General features: G+C 40.6%; 1 protein-coding gene across 6 annotated transcripts in view; it reads right to left on the reverse strand.

The window, feature by feature from the left end:
• Positions 1-19978, reverse strand: part of DLC1 (DLC1 Rho GTPase activating protein) — a 486810-nt gene that overhangs the window by 18930 nt on the left and 447902 nt on the right. For all 6 annotated transcript variants that reach the window (XM_032413503.1, XM_032413504.1, XM_032413502.1 and 3 more), the window contains 2 exons: positions 10972-11043; positions 5813-5894 (listed from right to left, as the gene is read on the reverse strand). In XM_032413503.1, coding sequence (XP_032269394.1) covers positions 5813-5894; positions 10972-11043 — 154 coding nt within the window. The remainder of the gene's footprint in view (positions 1-5812; positions 5895-10971; positions 11044-19978) is intronic.

Raw genomic sequence — 19978 nt, forward strand, 5'->3', positions numbered from 1 at the left:
ATCAAACCTGTAATCAAATACCCACTTGACTTCATTTGGGCTTTAATGGTTGAGTGGTGTTTATAACCAGGTTTACTAGGCATGGAAGCCTCTGGCGGCGGGGGAGGGGCTCACTTCACAAATTCTAGATTTGAGTCAAACAAAAAAGACCCTGGAGGCTAGTTTTATAAAGGTCAACATTATCTTTTTTATGTTGGTAGCAGCAAGCTAATGGCAGTTCAATTTTGAAGCCAAAAAGTCATTTCTTGGGGTTTCTGTAAGATTCATTTGTTCCCAGGACCTCCAAAGAATGCCCACTGGTGAGACCTTAGCTACCTGGAGAGGGACCACACTGACACCAAACAGTTAGGCTAGACGGAAGGGGGCTCGCTCCGGGTCAGGCGCCATGCCCCGCACCACATAGGTGTTATTTCATCTTGGTTCTCACAAGAACCCTATGGCACAGATACTACTATTTTCCTTTTATAGATGAGGACATGGGGGTTTGGAGAGGTGACGAATCGCCACAAGAGTAAAACATGGTGGCTCTGACATTCAAAAACAGTATATCCTGTATTCTTTTCCAAAATCAATCTTCATGATGCTAATACACAGGAGCAGCTTATACCTGAAGTATGATTCCCCAAATGAGTGGCAACTGGTAATCCGCACCATCTGTCCAGAAGGCGTGGTCCCTCCAACCCCCCTGGGCCCTCACAGGGCCCAGCTCCACAGGAATGTGTCAGTCTTATCTGCTGGGCAACTTGTACCCTGCTCTGAAGGGGGAGGGAGTACAAGGTGGGCCATCAAAGGCTCCTGAGTTTTGCGGCAGGAAGATGCAAGCACCCTGATAAAAGCAAAGCATGGGGGTTTTGGGCCCTCGTATTCAAAATGAAAATAGGGACAAGTACAAGACACATGTGAGAAAAGAACAGGGAACGATTTTCCAAGTAAGACCTGACAAATAAAAATTGTTCCAATTCTTAAAAGATACTTTCTTGGAATTAGTGCAATTGCTTTAGGGTGGCGGGGTGATAGACACTGGGGAGGGTATGTGCTATGGTGAGCACTGTGAATTGTGCAAGACTGTTGAATCACAGATCTGTACCTTGGAAACAAATAATGCAATATATGTTAAGAAAAAAAAAAAAAGAAGAAGATAGCAGGAGGGGAAGAATGAAGGGGGGGAAATCGGAGGGGGAGATGAACCATGAGAGACGATGGACTCTGAAAAACAAACTGAGGGTTCTAGAGGGGAGGGGGGTGGGGGGATGGGTTAGCCTGGTGATGGGTATTAAAGAGGGCATGTTCTGCATGGAGCACTGGGTGTTATGCACAATGAATCATGGAACACTACGTTAAAAACTAATGATGTAATGTATGGTGATTAACATAACAATAAAAAATTTAAAAAATGTACTTCCTTTTAATAGAACAGAAATAGTAACAAAGTTGAAATCCACTATGTGGCAGGCTGCTTGACATTGGTTAGGCATTCAAGGACTGTTTTACAACAAAGTGGAGACTGACGATGATAGCTGGGATATGTACTTATCATGATATGATTATCACCTTATTTACATAATTCTTTGGTGTGTTGATAGGAGGAGTCAGTTGTTAACTCCAAAGGAAAACAGTGATATGGAACATTTTTCAGAAGCTAGAGAGACGAGATCATCTCAGTGATCTATACACCCAGCGTGGGGCTCGAACTCATGACCCCAAGATCAAGAGTTGCATACTCTTCTGACTGAGCCAGCCAGGTGCTCAGAGACAAAGATCACTTCAGAATAGGTGTTCTAATAGTAGGTCGCAGTTTGCATTATTACTGTATATGCTTCAAGGCAAGCAAACCACTCCCCCCTATTAATACTGAATGTGACCCTCTCATGATCTTGGCCTTATCACTGGGGTTCAATTATACAGCGAAACTAACGAGACTGGGACAAAAGCCAATCTCTCAAAGGAAACAAATACAAAAATCCCTTACAAATTTAAGTGCAAGAATGTTGGTGAGCAATCCAAATCCCAAAAATGCAGTAGTTTCAAACTGTAACTTTTGGTCACTACTAAACTTTGTATTAAGGTACTATTACCATGAGGGGCACCTGGGTGGTTCAGTTGGTTAAGTGTCTGCGTTTGGCTTAGGTCATGATCTTGGGGTCCTGAGACTGAACCCCACTTCGGGCTCCCGCTCAGCAGGGAGTCTGCTTCTCCCTCTCCCTTTGCCCCTACCCCCGGCTCGTGTGCTCTCCCTCTCTCTCTCAAATAAAAAAAAAAACTTTAAAATAATATTATCTTAATTCTCAAGAAAACATTAAGTCGGGGGCACCTCGGTGGCACAATTGGTTAAGCATCAGACTCTTGGTTTTGGCTCAGGTTGTGATCTCCGGGTCATGAGATTGAGCCCCACATCAGGCTCTGCGCTCAACGCCAAGTGTGCTTGAGATTCTCTCTCCCTCTGCCCCTCCTGCTCATGTGTTCTCTAAAATAAATAAATAAATCTTAAAAAAAAGAAAAAGAAAACATTAAGTCTATGGCTTCTGCCCTAAGTAGACTCTGCTAAGAGATCAGCAAATATTATCCGTATAAGAATATTTATAATTGGGGCGCCTGGGTGGCTCAGTCGTTAAGCGTCTGCCTTCAGCTCAGGTCATGATCCCAGGGTCCTGGGATCAAGCCCCGCTTCGGGCTCCCTGCTCCGCAGGAAGCCTGCTTCTCCGTCTCCCACTCCCCCTGCTTGTGTTCCCTCTCTCGCTATCTCTCTGTCAAATAAATGGGTAAAATATTAAAAAAAAAAAGAAAGAATATAATAAATTTTTAAGCAGAACACTAATGTGTACATGGGAGCAGTTGTAACATTTATGTGTGGGAGGGTGGTAGGAAAGAGAAACCATGTAAGAATTATTTTATTTATTTATTTAAAAGATTTTATTTATTTGAGTGAGAGAGAGAGAGAGAGAGAGCATGAGCAGGGAGAGGGGCAGAGGGAGAAGGAAAAGCAGACTCCGCTGAACAGGGAGCCCAACACGGGGCTCGATCCCAGGACCCGGGGATCATGACCTGAGCCGAAGGCAGACGTTTAACTGACTAAGCCACCCAGGGACCCCAAGAATTATTTTATTTAAAACAAACTTTAAAAAGTTTTCTTTAAAGTAAAAATGTTAAAATTAATGTTTAATAATATTTTATGAAGTAAAACTTTTCACCTTTCTGCAACCATTTTACCATATATATTTAAAATCAACTTCTCAAAATATTTCAACAGGGCAAAAGATGGAAGTCTACAAGACGTCTGTCAGTCTGGAGAGAACTGGACAAATCACAAACTTTCAAACCACACCACAGCTTCATGATTTATGGCCCCCAAATTCCATGGGCTGAGAGACTATGTGGAAGAGGCTAGCGTAGCTAATGAGATGGATATCACATCATCAGTAAAATAGGTTATCCCCCACCACTGTGCTGACAACTGGGAACCTATTGGGCATTTCAAAAGAGGATGCCCCATCATTTTCTTCAGAACATTTGTTTGGGCCTCTCAAAAGGAGAATCATTTGCCTTGAGAAGTCTGTGTGAACATGGATAAGAGCCCTTGGTGTTTCCAGTACAAACAAGCTGATGACCATTACTATGAATTCTGAAGCTTTTTTTTTTTTTTTTAAGGATTTTATTTATTTATTTGACAGAGAGATAGAGAGAGAGCACAAGTAGGCAGAGTGGCAGGCAGACGGAGAGGGAGAAGCAGGCTTCCCGCTGAGCAGGGAGCCCGATGCGGGGCTTGATCCCAGGATCCTGGGACCATGACCCGAGCCGAAGGCAGACGCTTAACCGACCAAGCCACCCAGGCACCTCTGAAGCATTTCCTTTTTGAAGAGAAAACCCAACTTCAAGATTTTCTCCACATACTCAAATCTGGGCCTCCGTTTTGGGCCTAATAATTTTCAAAGCCCTTTAACACCCATTACCTCATTTCTTCCTCACATTTAACCTTTGCGACATCATTCTCTGCATCGGAGAAAACAGAAACCCAACCAGCACACACTGCAGAGTCCAAATACACATGAAGGTCTAGCTGTTTTCACAAAAGATCCAGAAACACAGATTTATTCCCTTTAAAGGGAGGTGGCTTCTCGAACAGAACGGAGAGCCAGTGGAAATCACAAAGGGCAGAGGATGACCTTCTGCTCAGAGGAGCGCAACACAGTTTCAAACTGATATTAAAAAAAAAAAGTATTCAAGAATCTAATCATGAGCCCTTTGGGCTGCAATGTTGTGGTGATATTTTTATGACCCAGAAATGCCTAAGCTGTTGCTGCTGTTCAGATGGCCCACTTACTAAGTGGCGTAAAATGTGTGAAACGGGCGATCTGACTCAGTGCGTAAATATTTCCTAGGATCCATTTTATGAGTGACCTCATTTATATGCGTTATCACCAATGACGAATTGAAAAATAAATTAATTCTACCCCACAGCTAAGCATTAAAACATTTTAAAAATGTCTAGAGTAGTTTCTATTCCAGATGTTGACTTTTTCCCTCCCAAACTGCATTAGTGACATTTTCTCATTCCCGATGACATAGCTTTGGTATTACACACTACAGTGAGGGACGCGGGATTAGGTTGCTTTCAGAAAATGTGTACATACTCTGGACAATCCTAAGCAGCCGTTTCATTGGATTTGCAAAGTGACAGTGTTTCTGTGGTTAATATGGCATTCTTTTTTTCTTCAACGAGAACTAGTCTTTTTCATACACCATTCTAAAGATCCTACCTATATTTCCCTAAAATCACTGCTTAAGTTAGTGGATTCAAAAAACACTGCATTCCATAAGAAAGGCAAAAAACTGTACTTTCCCTGAGCTCCTTTCTGTGCCTACAAAGCAGTTAATAAATACCGAGTGTCATTCTACCTTAAAGATGTTCTTCCAAGTTAAAATAAGTACTGAATAAAAGAAAATTCATTTCAATTTTACATATAAAATCAATATGTGAATTTTTTCTGTGTATAATTTTTCCCCAGAATTCAGCTTTTATAGCTTGTAGGCTTTGAGGAAAATGACGAAGCATGAATAACTTAAAAACGAGTAACATGTCACGAAGAGTTGGGGAGGATTATCAGTGTCTCATCATTGTCTGCTACATGTTTTATCACTTCTACTTCACTGAAACCCACCAGCTGCCCCTCAGCCGAAAGACCCACCAGCACAACGAACAAGGATTTCTGACAGTTTTATTCACGTCTCACATCAATGCTCATTTACTGCCTGTCCACTGTAGCTTAAAGGCTGTGCTGAGTTCTTTTACAACCTTACTTAATCCTATTGTTACTTTTTTGTACCTGGGGAGGCTGAAGAGATTCAGAGAAGCTTCTTTGGAATTCAAACAATGGTTCTCCTGACCGTAGCATGCCGTAACTCCCCCACCCCCCCTTTATTCCTCTCAATGTGTTATTTTCATTCAATCTAACAGCAGCTTTGACTCTGTTAGAGTATCTGGCTGGGACTGTACACTCCATGACCCTGTTCCAAGTTTCCGGACCATCTGAACGTTCTCTGTTTCAGCAATCATATGGTATCGAATATGGAATGGTCTATTGGAGTACCTTCTAGGGCAGTGCCATTTAAGGGCAATACTAAACAACAAGATGTCACTTATTATAATTAAAAGGCCTATGATTTATAATGAAGTAAATTACCGTAACCATTCACTAATCAAACACCTGACTTAATTAGTAGAACCGACGTGAGCAAAACCCATTTTGATGGTAATACCTCATTAAAACAAAAAAAAAAAAAAGAAAAAGAAAACACTCAAAACATTTCCATTTACCTGCATAAAGCCTCAATGGCGTCTCTGTCCAAAAAATCATGCTCTCTCTTGACCAAGGAAATATCAATGGGGAACAGAAGATCTACAAGAAAAATAAAAACATACATTTATTGAACACCTAAATTCTTGCCAATCTAGCCCAGTTTAGCAGAGGGAAAAAAAAGTAATTTCTTGAATACCTATTGTGCGCAGGACACCTTACTTCCTTTCAAGTGCTATGGGAGAATAAAGCAATTTAGGACAATTCCATCAGTGTCCTCAAGGAGCTTAGATGTAAAGTGGTCTGTACACTCAAATATCCCTTCTTGTCACAGAAGTGGTTCAAAACACGTTCCCCCTTGAAACAAATGAGCAGGCAACAGATCCCTGCTGTAAATTATAGTTTCGGCCAGAATCAACACCAGAAGGATGCTTCCTTCCAATGGGGAGGTTGTTGTTCTGTTGTCTTTCCATGTGTGTCTGCTCACATTTGGTCAGGGGAAGAGGTCACGGAAAACTGAGCCAAGGAAAGGTCTACAGAACAATGGCAAGTGGTAGGAAATGGAATCTAACCATTTGCATGACATCAAAAGCTAAAGAGAATTCAGGATATGCTATTTTTAAACAAATATTAGCACTTCCATATGGCTTTTCAGGAGTTTATATAACTCCCCTCCAAAACAAAAGGCCAGCTACAAAGCTGCTGGAGAACAATGGGATCCCAAATCCCTTAATCTGCAGGAGAGTTCAATACTCTTAGAATACTAGGAGTTATATCAGAACTGAAAAGGAGAAAGGGGGAAAAAGTCAACTCAATAGAAGAATTCCCTTTTTATCCCTTTTTGATAAAATACATTCAAGAAGAGGGGAGGGAGACCCGCAGCACCACTGTGGAAATTTACAACAGCTCTGGAATTGCCACTAGATAAAAACAAGTTACCCTCTTTGGAGTTCCAGCTATTAGGGTATAATTGGTCTTTCCTGGAGAATGCTTACATAATATGATGAGTAAGAGTTCTTCTGTGCACCTCTGTAGGTCAGCAATGGGCAAAATAAATCAGCACAGCAGGAAACTGGGATTACCATAACCGAACAAAAACAAAGACAAAAACAAAAACAAAACAAAATAAAACAAAAAAACAACCCCATGGCCTCTGAAATGGCTAATGCTTTATACTGGGATAGAAAGGGCTCTCAGGAGATGCAAGTGATTAGTCATGTTCTAGTTCTTGGGTTGACTGTGACGTTTTCATGGTTTCCAACTTCCAGTCACTGGTTTCACAGAATGGAGCTCCTTATTCTTAACAATCTATTTGCTAGAGATAATGGTTAAGAGTACCTTTTTTTTTAATGTTGGAAAGAACATACTGTTATAGTCCAATTCTTTTTTCTGAAGGCATAGAGTTAGATTACCTTTATCGTTCCCTGAACAACGTAGGCAGACCAATGAGGCAGCCCATGATTTACGAAGAAATATGTGAAACTCAGTATTGCAGGAATTTATCTCTTCATTATTTGACAGACCAACTCTATAGGCTTATAGTGAATGTCAGCTATTAGTAAATATGGCGAACTGTAAAACTGTTTGAAGGTTGTCCATTTTATTTCACTTTGAGCAGACATCAAGAACTTTTAAGTATTAAATAATAGAGCTGACATTAAAGAATATATTTTAATACTTCCAGAGGGTAATGCCAGATCTATAAATGTAAATGAAAAGCTCACATGTCTGTTAAGTGTATAGGAGACCATGACTGTGTTATTTTAACAATTCTAACTTCATGTACCCAGAACTGTACTTTAGATTCCTTTCTGATCCAAATTAACTTTCAGATTCTGTTAAAACAAACAAACAAACAAACACAAAATCTAGGGTAGGTAGGGACCAAATGTAAGAGAAGTGAAATAATTAAATAAATAAATTTCTCTTATTTGCCTTGACTCTTCTGAAAGGACCGGCTTTTAAAAGATATGATTTATTGATGAACAGAAGTTCTCAGAGTTCTTTAGGTTAGGATTTAATCTTCCAGCTTGAGTGTAAGGGCAGGAAGTACAAATTGCCAAAGACCAAAATAAAGCAAAACAGGAAGACAAGGAATGTGTGGGTTGGTGTATAGTGTGTGTATACTCACCCTACACAGAGGGGCAGGATGAAGGGCAGAAATTATCACCCAGAACAATATATAGTATATATCCCCCAAACAGGCTTATGCGTCAAAAGACTTGTAAATGAAACGACCACAAACACATCCCGTGAAAATGCAGTCTGAATTTTAGGATTTACTAAGAAATAAGACAGAGACTGGAAATGAGTCTTAGCAAACATACACTCATAAGAAAGTGCTGCTTGGCAGCAAATCAACACCAAAAATGAACATAATTGAAGGAAATTTAATTTCTAAACAGGAGAACAAAAGAACAGAAGGACAGCCACCTTACTGCCCCTGCAAATGTAATTATCTTTCCCCATCTCCCGTGGAGTGTGAATTGAATGCGATAGAATGGTCGCCCCTTCCCAGCCCTCCCCACCTCCAAGCCCTTCTGAAAGACAGAGATACTGTAAATGTTAATAGGTCAGAAATACCCTCTAACGGAAAGATAAGCAACTCCACCATAATAAGCACACAGGTTAACCAAGTACCTTAAAAAAAAAAAAAAAAAGGGAAAAAAGAGAGAGAAACAAAAAAAAGGAATTGGAAATACTCTCTATAATGTAGGAATAATAAGATCTTTTACATAGTCTAGCAATAAAATAATTCTGAATCCAACTTCATGGGAAAATATCGCACATTCAGTCTGGGCTACAATGAGGAATTGTTACCTACAATTAGGTAATGAATTAATTTAGCTGAGTGAGATAGGAAAATAAAAATGATCTCAATGGTCTCTCTCTGCCTGATTTGCTTCTGGGGAGTACCCACCCACCCACTCCACATCCCTCCTCAAGGCAACCCGCTGATCCTGTCTAGCACTTCCAAGCTTACAAACTATACCCACTCTTAGCACCGGCTTTTTGCTCATGTGTTAAAGAAGGTTGGCAATGACCAGTAGCTCCACCACGGAGCCCGATGCCACTGCTACAGGAAGAAGAATGTTACTATCCTAGAAGAAGAGAAGAATAAAAGACATGATTTTAAAACTATTTATCGTGAGAAGAGTTGAACATCTTTGGTGAAAATATTTAAGTGACATCATTTTATATGAATCTTTTAGAAATTTTGTCATGTGGTGGCTATCTCTTAGCATCCCCTTCCTTCTTAAGCGATGAAAGAGATTATTTTTAAAATGTAATCAACCAAAACTATGTTTGTTTTTTGAGATTCTGGAAGTCCCTTAAAGGTCTTATTGGCTGTTGGAATTATGTTTTTATTTTATAAAATATGTAGCATTTACCACAGTGTTGGGCATCCCTGTTGGTGTAGAATTAATAGTGGCTTGTTGGTTAGTTGAATGGATGGGATGGTGGATGATGAATGAATGAATGAATGAGAGACATCTAGTGTCTCTAGTGTTAGGGAAACAGAACGCTCAAGGTAGAAGCAGCTCCAGAAATCATTTAACTTATTCTCAATTTAGGAATCACTTCACTATTCACCCAAACTTTGCTTGCAAATTACCCACAAAAATGGAGTTCACTGGTTCGTAACTAGAATTCTTTTTAAATGACATCGTGTAGAGTATGATAAAAATCCCACATAAATGAACAGCTTATTCATCTCGCCATGTGCATGGCACGCTCTACCCACACCGGGCAGCTAGAGGCTCACGATGAGCCACGCCTGAGGAGCTCTTCACCCTCAGCCACAGCATCCGAGTGACCCCCAGGGCACTGATGACAAAATGAAGGAGTATAAATTCAGCCTAGATCTTCATTTTTTTTCTTTTTTTTTTAAAGATTTTATTTATTTATTTGACAGAGAGAGACACAGCGAGAGAGGGAACACAAGCAGGGGGAGTAGGAGAGGGAGAAGCAGGCTTCCCGCCAAGCAGGGAGCCCGATGTGGGGCTCGATCCCAGGACCCGGGATCATGACCTGAGCTGAAGGCAGACGCTTAACGACTGAGCCACCCAGGCGCCCCTTCATTTTTTTTTTTTAAGGTCCATTTTCCTTAGTTAAAAATTTGAATGCCACAGAAAAAATAATACTCATCAAATGACAATCTAAACAAAGGTAAAAAGCCTAATTACAACCCAGGGGAATATCTCTGCAACATATGACCCATAAAGGCTTATTATTTAGAATAAAGAGCTCTTAGAAATCATTATGAAAAGTGCAATCAACTCATGAGAAAAATGGGCAACAGACATCTCACAGAAGAGCAAATACATATTGCTAGATGATATGAAGAATGAGCATTATCATTCATGATTAGGGAAATGTAAGTCAAAATATATCCATGTGATTGGCAAAAATTAAAGCCTGACAATATCAAGTGTTGAGAGCACATGAACAGACAGGATCTTTATATATTACTGGTAGGGGTGAAAATCTGTACAGGCACTTCTGAAAAGTCTGCATTATAAAACTGAACATACAAGTGTTCTCTGTTACCCAGTAATTCTGCTCTTGGTATACAGACAAGACAAATTATTGCAGATGTCCCACGAGAGTACAAAACTGTACAAGAATGTTCTTAAGCCTATAGTTTATGAAAGCAAAACAGATAAAGCCAAAATGCCCGCCAATGAGAGTGTGAATGTGAATAAACTGTGGTCTACCCACACAACGGGCTATTACACAGCACTCAAAGCAAGTGATCCAGAGGGAGACATGGTATAGAAGAATCTTAATATATGTGTCAGAAGAAGTGAAGAAAACTAAGTCTTACAAGATTATATAGAGCATAATACCCATTTTATAAGTGTAAAAGCAGCTTTATAAAAATATATATATTAGGAAAATGCCATAAAACTATATAAAAGGAAAGCAAGAAAATGACAAACAGAAGTTTCAGAATGAGTTGCTTTGGGTAGGGGGTGGCAGAGGGACCTAATGGGTGATTATCAAGGTCCTGGTTTTTTGTTTTGAGTGGTGGGGGTCTTAGGACTTGCTACATTGCTTTCTTAATGAAATATTTTAATAAGTAATAAAATGTCTGAAAATAAATCATAGATCAGTAATATCATGAACCAAGGATATGAATATGCCAATTAAAAAACCCCCAGCATTCCCCACTCACCTTCATAAAGCTGTGCATACTGGGGGAAACCAGTTGCCCGTAGCCAATCACAAGCTTCCTTGGCTTCAATTTCTGTAACAGAACCAAAGAAAGACATATCAGTCACGTGCACCTCAGCATGCTTTCTTCCTTAACAAACTCTGATTTTGTTAGATAAGCAAAATACGTCTGTTGACAATGGATAAGCAAAATAAATAAATACACATATGCCTATATAAAGTCGACTTAATTCAAATGGTTTAAAATATGGTGCACCTTTTCAGACTGTAAAAAATGCATTTTAATCTATCTTTCCTTGAAAAATAAAAATGGGGTCCTAGCAGTAGGTGACTCTGTGCTGCTTCTGTGTTCTGGTTACAAACGATTATGAAAATAGGGCATATCGAGCAGGTTGAAGAGGGATTAAATAATTTTAAGCCTCGATGGTCTAACCTGGTTTACTTTTCACATCATGAAAAGGCCACCAAAGACAGGTGACACCCTGGAAGAGAACTAACCTGACCAAAGGAACAGACCTTCTGTCCCCCCCGCCCGGGATGCGCAGAAAAGGCCCAGGTGCGGTGCCAATGTGGCTTTAGGTGCATCCAGCAGTAGAGACCCAGGCTGTCAGGTGACCCAGAGGGCATTAAGTCAATAAATCCCACGATCCTGGCAGGCTGCAATGCCTAATAAAGCCCTACTTCCCTGTGGTTAACATCTTGTAGATAGTATTGATAAACAGCAAGGCCAAGAGCAACTGACACACTGTGTTCAAACTCACTCAAGCACGTATTTACGATCCCGTTAAAACTGACTCACAGAGGAGGTCTGGGGCACATTCATTAGTTTCTCTGCTTGCACAAAGAATATTCTTTCAACTCTTCTTCCCACCTTCCACAGGCCATTAGAGTACTTAGGTATGTAAGGTGATTCACTCATTTATAAATGTCTCAACATTGCTTAATTTATTCCAGATTCAAATCTTCATTAGGCATCTCTCTTCTGAGCCAGATGGAAGCAGATAATCCATATTAGTAGAAGTACCCATAGCTTACTTTTGTCTAGTAACTTTACGGTTTCGAAGCATTTTTTTTTTCCCTATTATTTCGTGAGTTCCTTGGCCTATAAAGAAAGGTAATTAAGAACACCCGAATTCATTAAAGCAAGTAGGGTTGTCCTTATGGAGCATCCGAAGAGAAAAACAACCTGCTGTCTTCTGATGAGTTAGTTAATACCCAAACTAAAAACAGCGAACGCACTAGAGTGGAAATAAATGGCATGGCTAAGTCTATTTTCACAAATTTTTTCAGTGTGGCGATGAAAGCAGCATTTTTAAACACGAGATTCAGGAGTGAATCTGGGGTTGGAGATAAAGTGACAGACATGTAGAAGAACCTCAATGTTTGCGCTGAATAAAAGAATATATAGAATTGTTCAGTGTGAATTACCTGTACTTAACAGTTTTTCCATGTATTTTGTCTCAGAAAGGAATTAAAGCAGCCTTACATAAAATCATAAACATTTTCTAGAAAACTGTATTGCTGGAAAAACATATTTTTTCTCTATCTCTGTGGCCCCTGCTCAAAGACAGACATGGAAAGAAAAATAGCTAAATGCTTGTTTAAAAAAAATATTTTAAATAACTCGCTCCTCCTGACTATTTAGAGGTTATTTCCGTGGAACAGACTGTTAGACTCTAAACAATAGATTGTTCAAAAGTAGTGGTGAGTAACCAGAAATTCTCAATGTGCACTCGATTTTGACTGTCTTCAGAAATGACATTGGATCAGCATACACACAAAAGCCTTAATTAGACATACTTCACCAGCCAGTATTGCCATCTTTTTTAGAGCATGTTCCTGATTTTCTGATTAAAATGGCTTCCTGACAAGAGGCACATAAGAATGCAATGTATTTTTCTAAAAAAACTTTACATTTATTTATATAGTACTTTACAAATTACCAAGTGCTCTCATATATACTGCTCGTTTAAGGCCCCGAGTGAGTTCAGGAGCCCATAAATGCATACTGCTGAATTGTCATTCTCTTACTCACTTTCCAACACTAAGGAAATGAAAAGCTCCCAAATGACCACAAATTCGTTTAAAAAGCTGTGTCCAAACAGCCACTCTGCTCAGGGCCCCTTCGTTAGAAATAAATGATGTGAACAGGCAAAGGTTTGTATCTTCAGCAGATAATCTAATTAAAGGCTTACAATGGCTAAAAAGCGGTATTTTCAAGAACTGCGAGATCCAGAAATTTTACCTTCCTTTTCCCTACCCTAAAACAGATGAAAATGTGTCTTTCTTTTAGATGTGAAACCATGGGAAATAGGCAAGTCTGTCAGTATCTACTTGTAATTTAAGAATGCCCACTCATGAAAACTTGGGCTGCATAACAAATGAAAACTTAACACACTGTTTCTGTGGAAATCAGAATGAGAACATCGGTAAAACTATAAAAAGTTGTCACTGATTTTTTAATAAACGGAACAATTACTGACTTCATTCCTACCCCCTTCCGATTACTGAGAGAAAATGGTGATAACAATCCAATGTAAGTACTGATTTTTAACAAATCAGTATTTTCATTTTATTTAACATGAAATGAACCTATGTCTATAGGTTAGTCGGGTAGAGAACGCCCCTTCTAGTTTTACTACCCCACCCCCAATCCAAGCCATTACTTTCCTTCTTGTCTCCCAACTAAAATTCCACGTCTCCAATTCTCTCCTCTCTCAGAGAAACCATCCACCAGTCCTGGCTCATCACACCTCCAAAAGTACAGCCTTGATCTTGTCTCTCCCTCACAAACTTCACTAGAGCCCCACTGCTTGGAAAATCAAGTCTAAACACCACCTGCATGATTTTCTGGGCTCTCCACGAGGCACACAACCTAATTTTTCAGTTACCTGTTCTCACTCTACCTCCCTAAGTAAACTCAATGCTCATCTCCCCATACACCACCGTGACTTCCTGGCATGAAATGCTCTCCCATCTTCTCAGTGTCAAATTTCCCTCATCCTTCAAGGTCCATCCTAAATGTTGCCTCCCCTAGGCAGACCTCCCAGATGCCTCCTGACAATTCTATCAATGCTTACTTCTATTGCGTGCTTACTATGTGCAAGGACCTGTCTAAGCACTTAAGACATATTAATTCATTTACTTTTCACATTGATCCTAAAACATGGGTTACTAATATCCCCAAGATACAGAGATGAGGTAACAAGCAGAGAAATAACTTTTTTTTTTTTTAAGATTATTTATTTATTTATTTGACAGAGAGAGACACAGTGAGAGAGGGAACACAAGCAGGGGGAGTGGGAGAGGGAGAAGCAGGCTTCCCGCTGAGCCGGGAGCCCAATGCGGGGTTCGATCCCAGGACGCTGGGATCATGACCTGAGCTGAAGGCAGACGTTTAACTGACTGAGCTTTTCTTTACATTCAAATGCCATAGTGGAGAGAGCACTAAGACTCATAGAAATGAGCAAGACAGGGGCTCCTGGGTGGCTCAGTCAGTTAAGCGTCTGACTCTTGATTTCGGCTCAGGTCACGATCTCAGGGCTGTGAGACAGAGCCCCGTGTTGGGCTCTGCGCTGGGCAGGGAGCCTGCTTAAGATTCTTTCTCTCTCTCTCTCTCCCTCTGCCCCCCCACCAAAAAAAAAAACCCAAAGAAATGAACAAGACAATTCTTCACTTAAAAAATATATAACAATGAGCGACATTTAAAATATTAAAACCATGGACACATTGCATTACTTCAGTCACTAAATCTCCCGTGCCTGTTTTTGGAGGCCTCTAACTGGCTCTAAAGGTTTGACTTTTCCTTCAGGATATGCAACTATGAGGATTATTTTTTAAAAACATTCTCCATCAGGCAAAAATGCCACCAGAAACTAAAAGTACAAGGGAAATACAGTGTCACTCTAATGCCTGGGTTTTCTCTGAGCAAACAACAGACAAATGTGTTAAGGAGGAAACAGGAAATATTTATTGGAAACAGCTTTAGTGGTTAGTTGTATAAGATGAATGAGGTCCAGGAGACCCTTCTGTGTAAGGCTGGGAACCATTAGTCCGTATTTGCACATTTCCTGGCATGATGGGATGACCCTATCTTCCCTTTACCCCTCAACGGTGAGTTAAACAGAAATCCCCCAACCGCGTCATCATTCTGTTGAACCCGCTGATCTCAACCGGTTGAGCAACAGTAAATGGGTCCAAGTGGGATGTGATTACTTCCATCTTCTGTGTGCCCTATCTGCCCAGTGGGAACCATCAGGCTCTCTGCCTTCTTTGACAACATGCTACCAAAATCAGGACTCAAGGCAAATGCCACAGCTACATGGAATGTATTGCTTAAATGAAAGTCTAAGGAATTGGAGGAATGCAAGAAAATCCCAGATTCCTTAGATTCCCCCCAACATGACAGACCCGTGGCCAAAGACCCACGGAAATGTCTATCGATGCTTTTATAACCACGGAGAAGTACATTCGCTATGTAAAGGCACGTGGTATTTTCTGATCCAAAACAAAACTCATTTCTCTCCCCTGGTCACACAGATTCCCTCCAATGGAAGAAGATTCTTCTTACCCATTTTCCAGCCTCCACTGAGGTGGCCAATTTATAGGACTGTTGTGCAGCTGGGCACCAACAGTGCATCTGTCCCTGGCAGGCGGGCTTCACAGGGCAGCCCACTGGAGAAGCAAACCATGGCTTCAAAACCTTGATCTCAGGGGCTCTTAGCCCTGTATGCGGTAGGCATCACGTGGGAAGAGTTTTCTAAAACCACCAACCACTACCCACTCCCAGGCATCTGGATTTTCTCAGTCTAGGGAGGACCCAGGCAGTGTCTTTAAAAAAAAAAAAAAAAAGCTCTTTAGGTAAATTTAAGGATAGCCAGGATTGAGAACCACGGAGCCAGGCAACATTTCTCTGTATTCTTGCATCGGGAACTCTTTCTCCCCAGATTACCTTAAGAGTCTCCCAAATGAATTCTAAGCTTTGCTCCTTGCTGCCCACAACAAATCTATCCTAGTCCAAGAGTCCCCGAGCCCCCGGATTTGCTTTTATGAAGTGCATAATTCATTACCTCACTCCCCTGCTTATAATTCTTCAGTGACTCTCTAGCACCTTCCAGATACAATCCAAACTCCTCAGCAGACCCACAGCCTTCTTAATTTGGCCTCTGCCTTATCCATTTGGCTCCTGGAAGGCCTTCAAATGCAAGCTTTGCTCGTCTTACTGAACTCCTTGGGGTTCCCAGGAGGCACCATGCTCTCTCACTGCGAGCTCTTAATCTGTTCTCCCCTCTACCCCCAAATGCCCCCTTCTCCACCCCACCAACTTCTCTGTCCCACGTTCCCCATGCTGGCTGAGAAGCGTCCTGATTCATTTGTATATCCTGAAAAGACTGCTCTTCCACATTGGAAGCACAAATATGCTTGTTTGAAGGAAAAAAGAATCTGTTACTATTTTCCTTCCTTCAAAAACAGACTAAGAACTATAATATGAACCCCTTTCTTTTTGCAATTAATAAAAATAAATGTTAAACACAACTGCCAAAGACCAGGTATCAGGATTTACCTATGTAAAATGAATACTTAGATGGGCTAAGAATGTTTGTATTAATATTTATCACACTCTAATGTTATCTAATCACAGCAAAGAGTTTGACTAGCAACTAACAGCATTCCTACCCTCAGGTGCCTAAAAACATTCTAAACATCTGTTGTGCATATTCTGAAAGAAACCAGTTAGGAAGCTTCTGGAAGACCAGCTGATACTAACTCAGTTTCTAAGGCTGTTTGGCCTAACAGTAGCTGACCCAGACCCACCTTCAGGTATATTCTAGTATAGTCATACATTTAAGGGAAGCCAACCATCCTTCAGGTCCCCCTTCGCTCAATATTTACTTATTGCACATCTCTTAAGCATGCTGCCCACTGTGCTAGAGGTCAGGCAGACACAGGTTCCTGCCCCGAAGCAGGAAGCCAAATGGAAAGGTAATTCACAGTTGGGAACATGGTGTCCCATGGTCCTCTACTAAGGCAAGATCTGGTTTCCTAAGGGCTATTCTAAGGTCCTTGTATTAAGTCCCAAGTGACCTGGTACGGGCATCACCAATGAGTCCCCATTTCATAGGTGAAAGCCCCGGTCTTAACTAGGGCGCACGCACCCTAGCTTCTTAACATACCATGTCTGTCACCCAATCTCCCTCTGCTATCTGATCCAGCCACACTGGCCTCTTCTCAGCCACCCTATACTCCCTTTCCTGATTTATTTTTTCTCCTTCCAAAACATTTACTTATTATGTTTACTTTCTGTCTCTCCCCTCTGTAAGCTCCAAAAGGGCAAGTTTCTTTGTCTGCTTTACTCTCTGATCTACCATGAGCACCTATGGCACACAAAGTAGTTGCTCAATAAATAAATATTACATAATACAGTATGATTTTTGTTCTAGTGACGGGGTCTTCTTAATTTTTTTGACCTGGATCATAATAAGAAATACAGTTTACGTTATAACCTGGTACACAAATGTTTGCATGCATGTGTATACACACACACACACATTTGCACATGCCATCTGAAACTAGTTTCACCAAATAACACTTAAAATACATAATGCATTCTTACATTTTTCTATTCCACTTAAAAAATAGTTGTTACCTACCAGAGCAACCAGTTTAAAATCTATTATTCTCACACCACAGCTTTTTCTTACAAAGAAAGAAAGAAAAAAATGGAAACTAAGAACTTACTATATACTTAATATAGTACAGAGAAGAATGCGATGTGACAGTCTGAATTCAGAGGTGGGAGGGGGGGCTGCTTGAGCACATATGCTCAGCCTTTATTGAAGGAGGGGTGATGATCTCACATGGAAGACTGGATGGAGAGAGAAGATTCATAGTAAAGGAGACAGAGTAAGTCAGGAGGAGATGCTGAAGCCCAGGTGTTTGTGAAAGAATGGCGAGCAGTCGGATTTACTCTAACACTGACCAAGGAAGGAGGCGGGTTATCCCATGGAGCACATATAAGCATCTCCTTAGCCTGGTGACCCAAAGAGCAGCCAACTTCATTTGCTCACATGTAAAACAGCTTTGCATCTGAGTGTCTCGACACTTTCTAATAATCCGTCACAGAAAGAGGGCCAAGTATTACCTGTAACAGGTCAGGAAACAGGTCCAGGAAAGAATGCATTGCTTTGTTAAGTAGCCTTGAGAAAATACTCTCTGGACCGGTTTCCTCCTCTGTAAAACCTGGGATTGCCATAGGCTTTGTAAATTCCCCAAGATTCTGACTCTGGTTTTTCCTTTATGCCTATTTCCCCTTCTCCCTAAGACAACCTTTAGAATAGGTTACGTTTCTACTGTTAAGTTTCCAGAGGTATCATCAATTACATGTGGAGACATTTCTCTTCCCTCAAAACACTGGTTCAGTAGTTCAGTTCCCCAGTTTTGCAAATTGACTGAAGTTTATTGCTAAAATTTCTAATTTGGTTTTTAACAGATCAGTTCCTTGTTCTGTCTCATGCATACTACAGAGAACTCAAAACACTACATATTTTTGCTTATGTGGGCGTCCACAGTCCTCACACTAAAATTCATCTTTATAGGAGGAACACACTTAGGAGACCCTGAGTTTTCCTCTGCTTACTGAGCTTTTCTGTTTGTGCTCCCCCCCACCCCCCACAGCAACAGCACCCCCCCAACCCCCCAGCCCCCACCCCAGCAGCATCCTGGCTTCTACAGAATCAGTGGGCTGGGTGCTGAAATGCTTCTTGGCGCTTCTCATCCTTTCTCTTCACCAATGAGGAAGCTGGTTCAGAGTCTGAGGTAATCTGCTCAAGGTTCCACAACTACCATCCTGCTCTCCCCACGCTGGAGCACTTTCGGCATACTTTGCCTGCCTGCAGAGATTACTCTCACTTTGAAATCACCAGATTGTTTTTCAGTGCAAGGAAAAACTGCAGATTTGGGAAAGTTTTCTTTTTAAGTTTTTTTTTTTTTTCCTCTCTTCTGCTTGAGTCTGGAGGCAGATATGTCGCTTTCTAATAAAGGACATTCCTAGAAATAATATAAATGGGGGAAAAAAAGGACCCATTTTGCCCAATGATGTGATGACAACTTAATAAATGGTTTTGCCTTGAAAGAAGAAAACCATGAGACACACCCTACAAGCCTCTACCTGGGATTATGCAGGTGAAGGGACACTGCAGCAATGTGAAATGAAATCAACTGAAATCCCCTTTGGGGATCATTTAGTTCAAGTGTTTGCAAAATACTGTTTCTTTTTCATATCAAAAACTATGTGCTCTTCCCTCACAAAGGTAAACGGCTCTGTATTCATTTGAGCCTATGGCTGACGTGGTTTGAGCTCAGGTACTCCACACTTAAACTGATCCAGTCATTTCCAGGAACAGAAAATATCTCCCAGCTAATCAGAAACTGGCACTTACTACCCAGCACAAAGAAGTCAAACTGAAGTGAAAATAGCGACTCAGGAAACGGAGAGTGCATCATCACATCTTTCTATTTCATTTCTATGTGGGGTGGATAAAAAAAAAAAAAACAAAACCCAAACCCTTTGGTTTACATACATACACACAAACACATTTCTAATATTCTACATCAAATATTTATGCATTTCCAACCATGCACTGCTAAGAAAAATGACTTGAAATAGCTCTTAAAATACAAAACTCTTTAAAGATGGTAATTGCAGAGATTAGGAAAACAATTTAAACATTTTCGAGTAAGGAATCAATCTAAATAACATACTTACAAGGACACTTATTTTTCTGAGGCTCATTTTTTTTTCGTAAAATGAAACAGATGTTTTAAGATTATATAATCCACTTCCTTTATAATTTAGATTCAAGGCAAAATACCTGGTTACAAACCTGAAGGAACACCCCCCCCCATCTCCATGATGAAAGGTTTTTGCAGGCATATCAATTCTTTCATTTACATATTAGCAAAGCTTATTTAAGTAACCCCCAACCCCAACCTTTGGCTTTTGGCTTATA

This window comes from Phoca vitulina, unplaced genomic scaffold, assembly GCF_004348235.1.
Source record: "Phoca vitulina isolate PV1807 unplaced genomic scaffold, GSC_HSeal_1.0 scaffold15, whole genome shotgun sequence".
In the NCBI taxonomy this organism is placed as follows: Eukaryota; Metazoa; Chordata; class Mammalia; order Carnivora; family Phocidae; genus Phoca; species Phoca vitulina.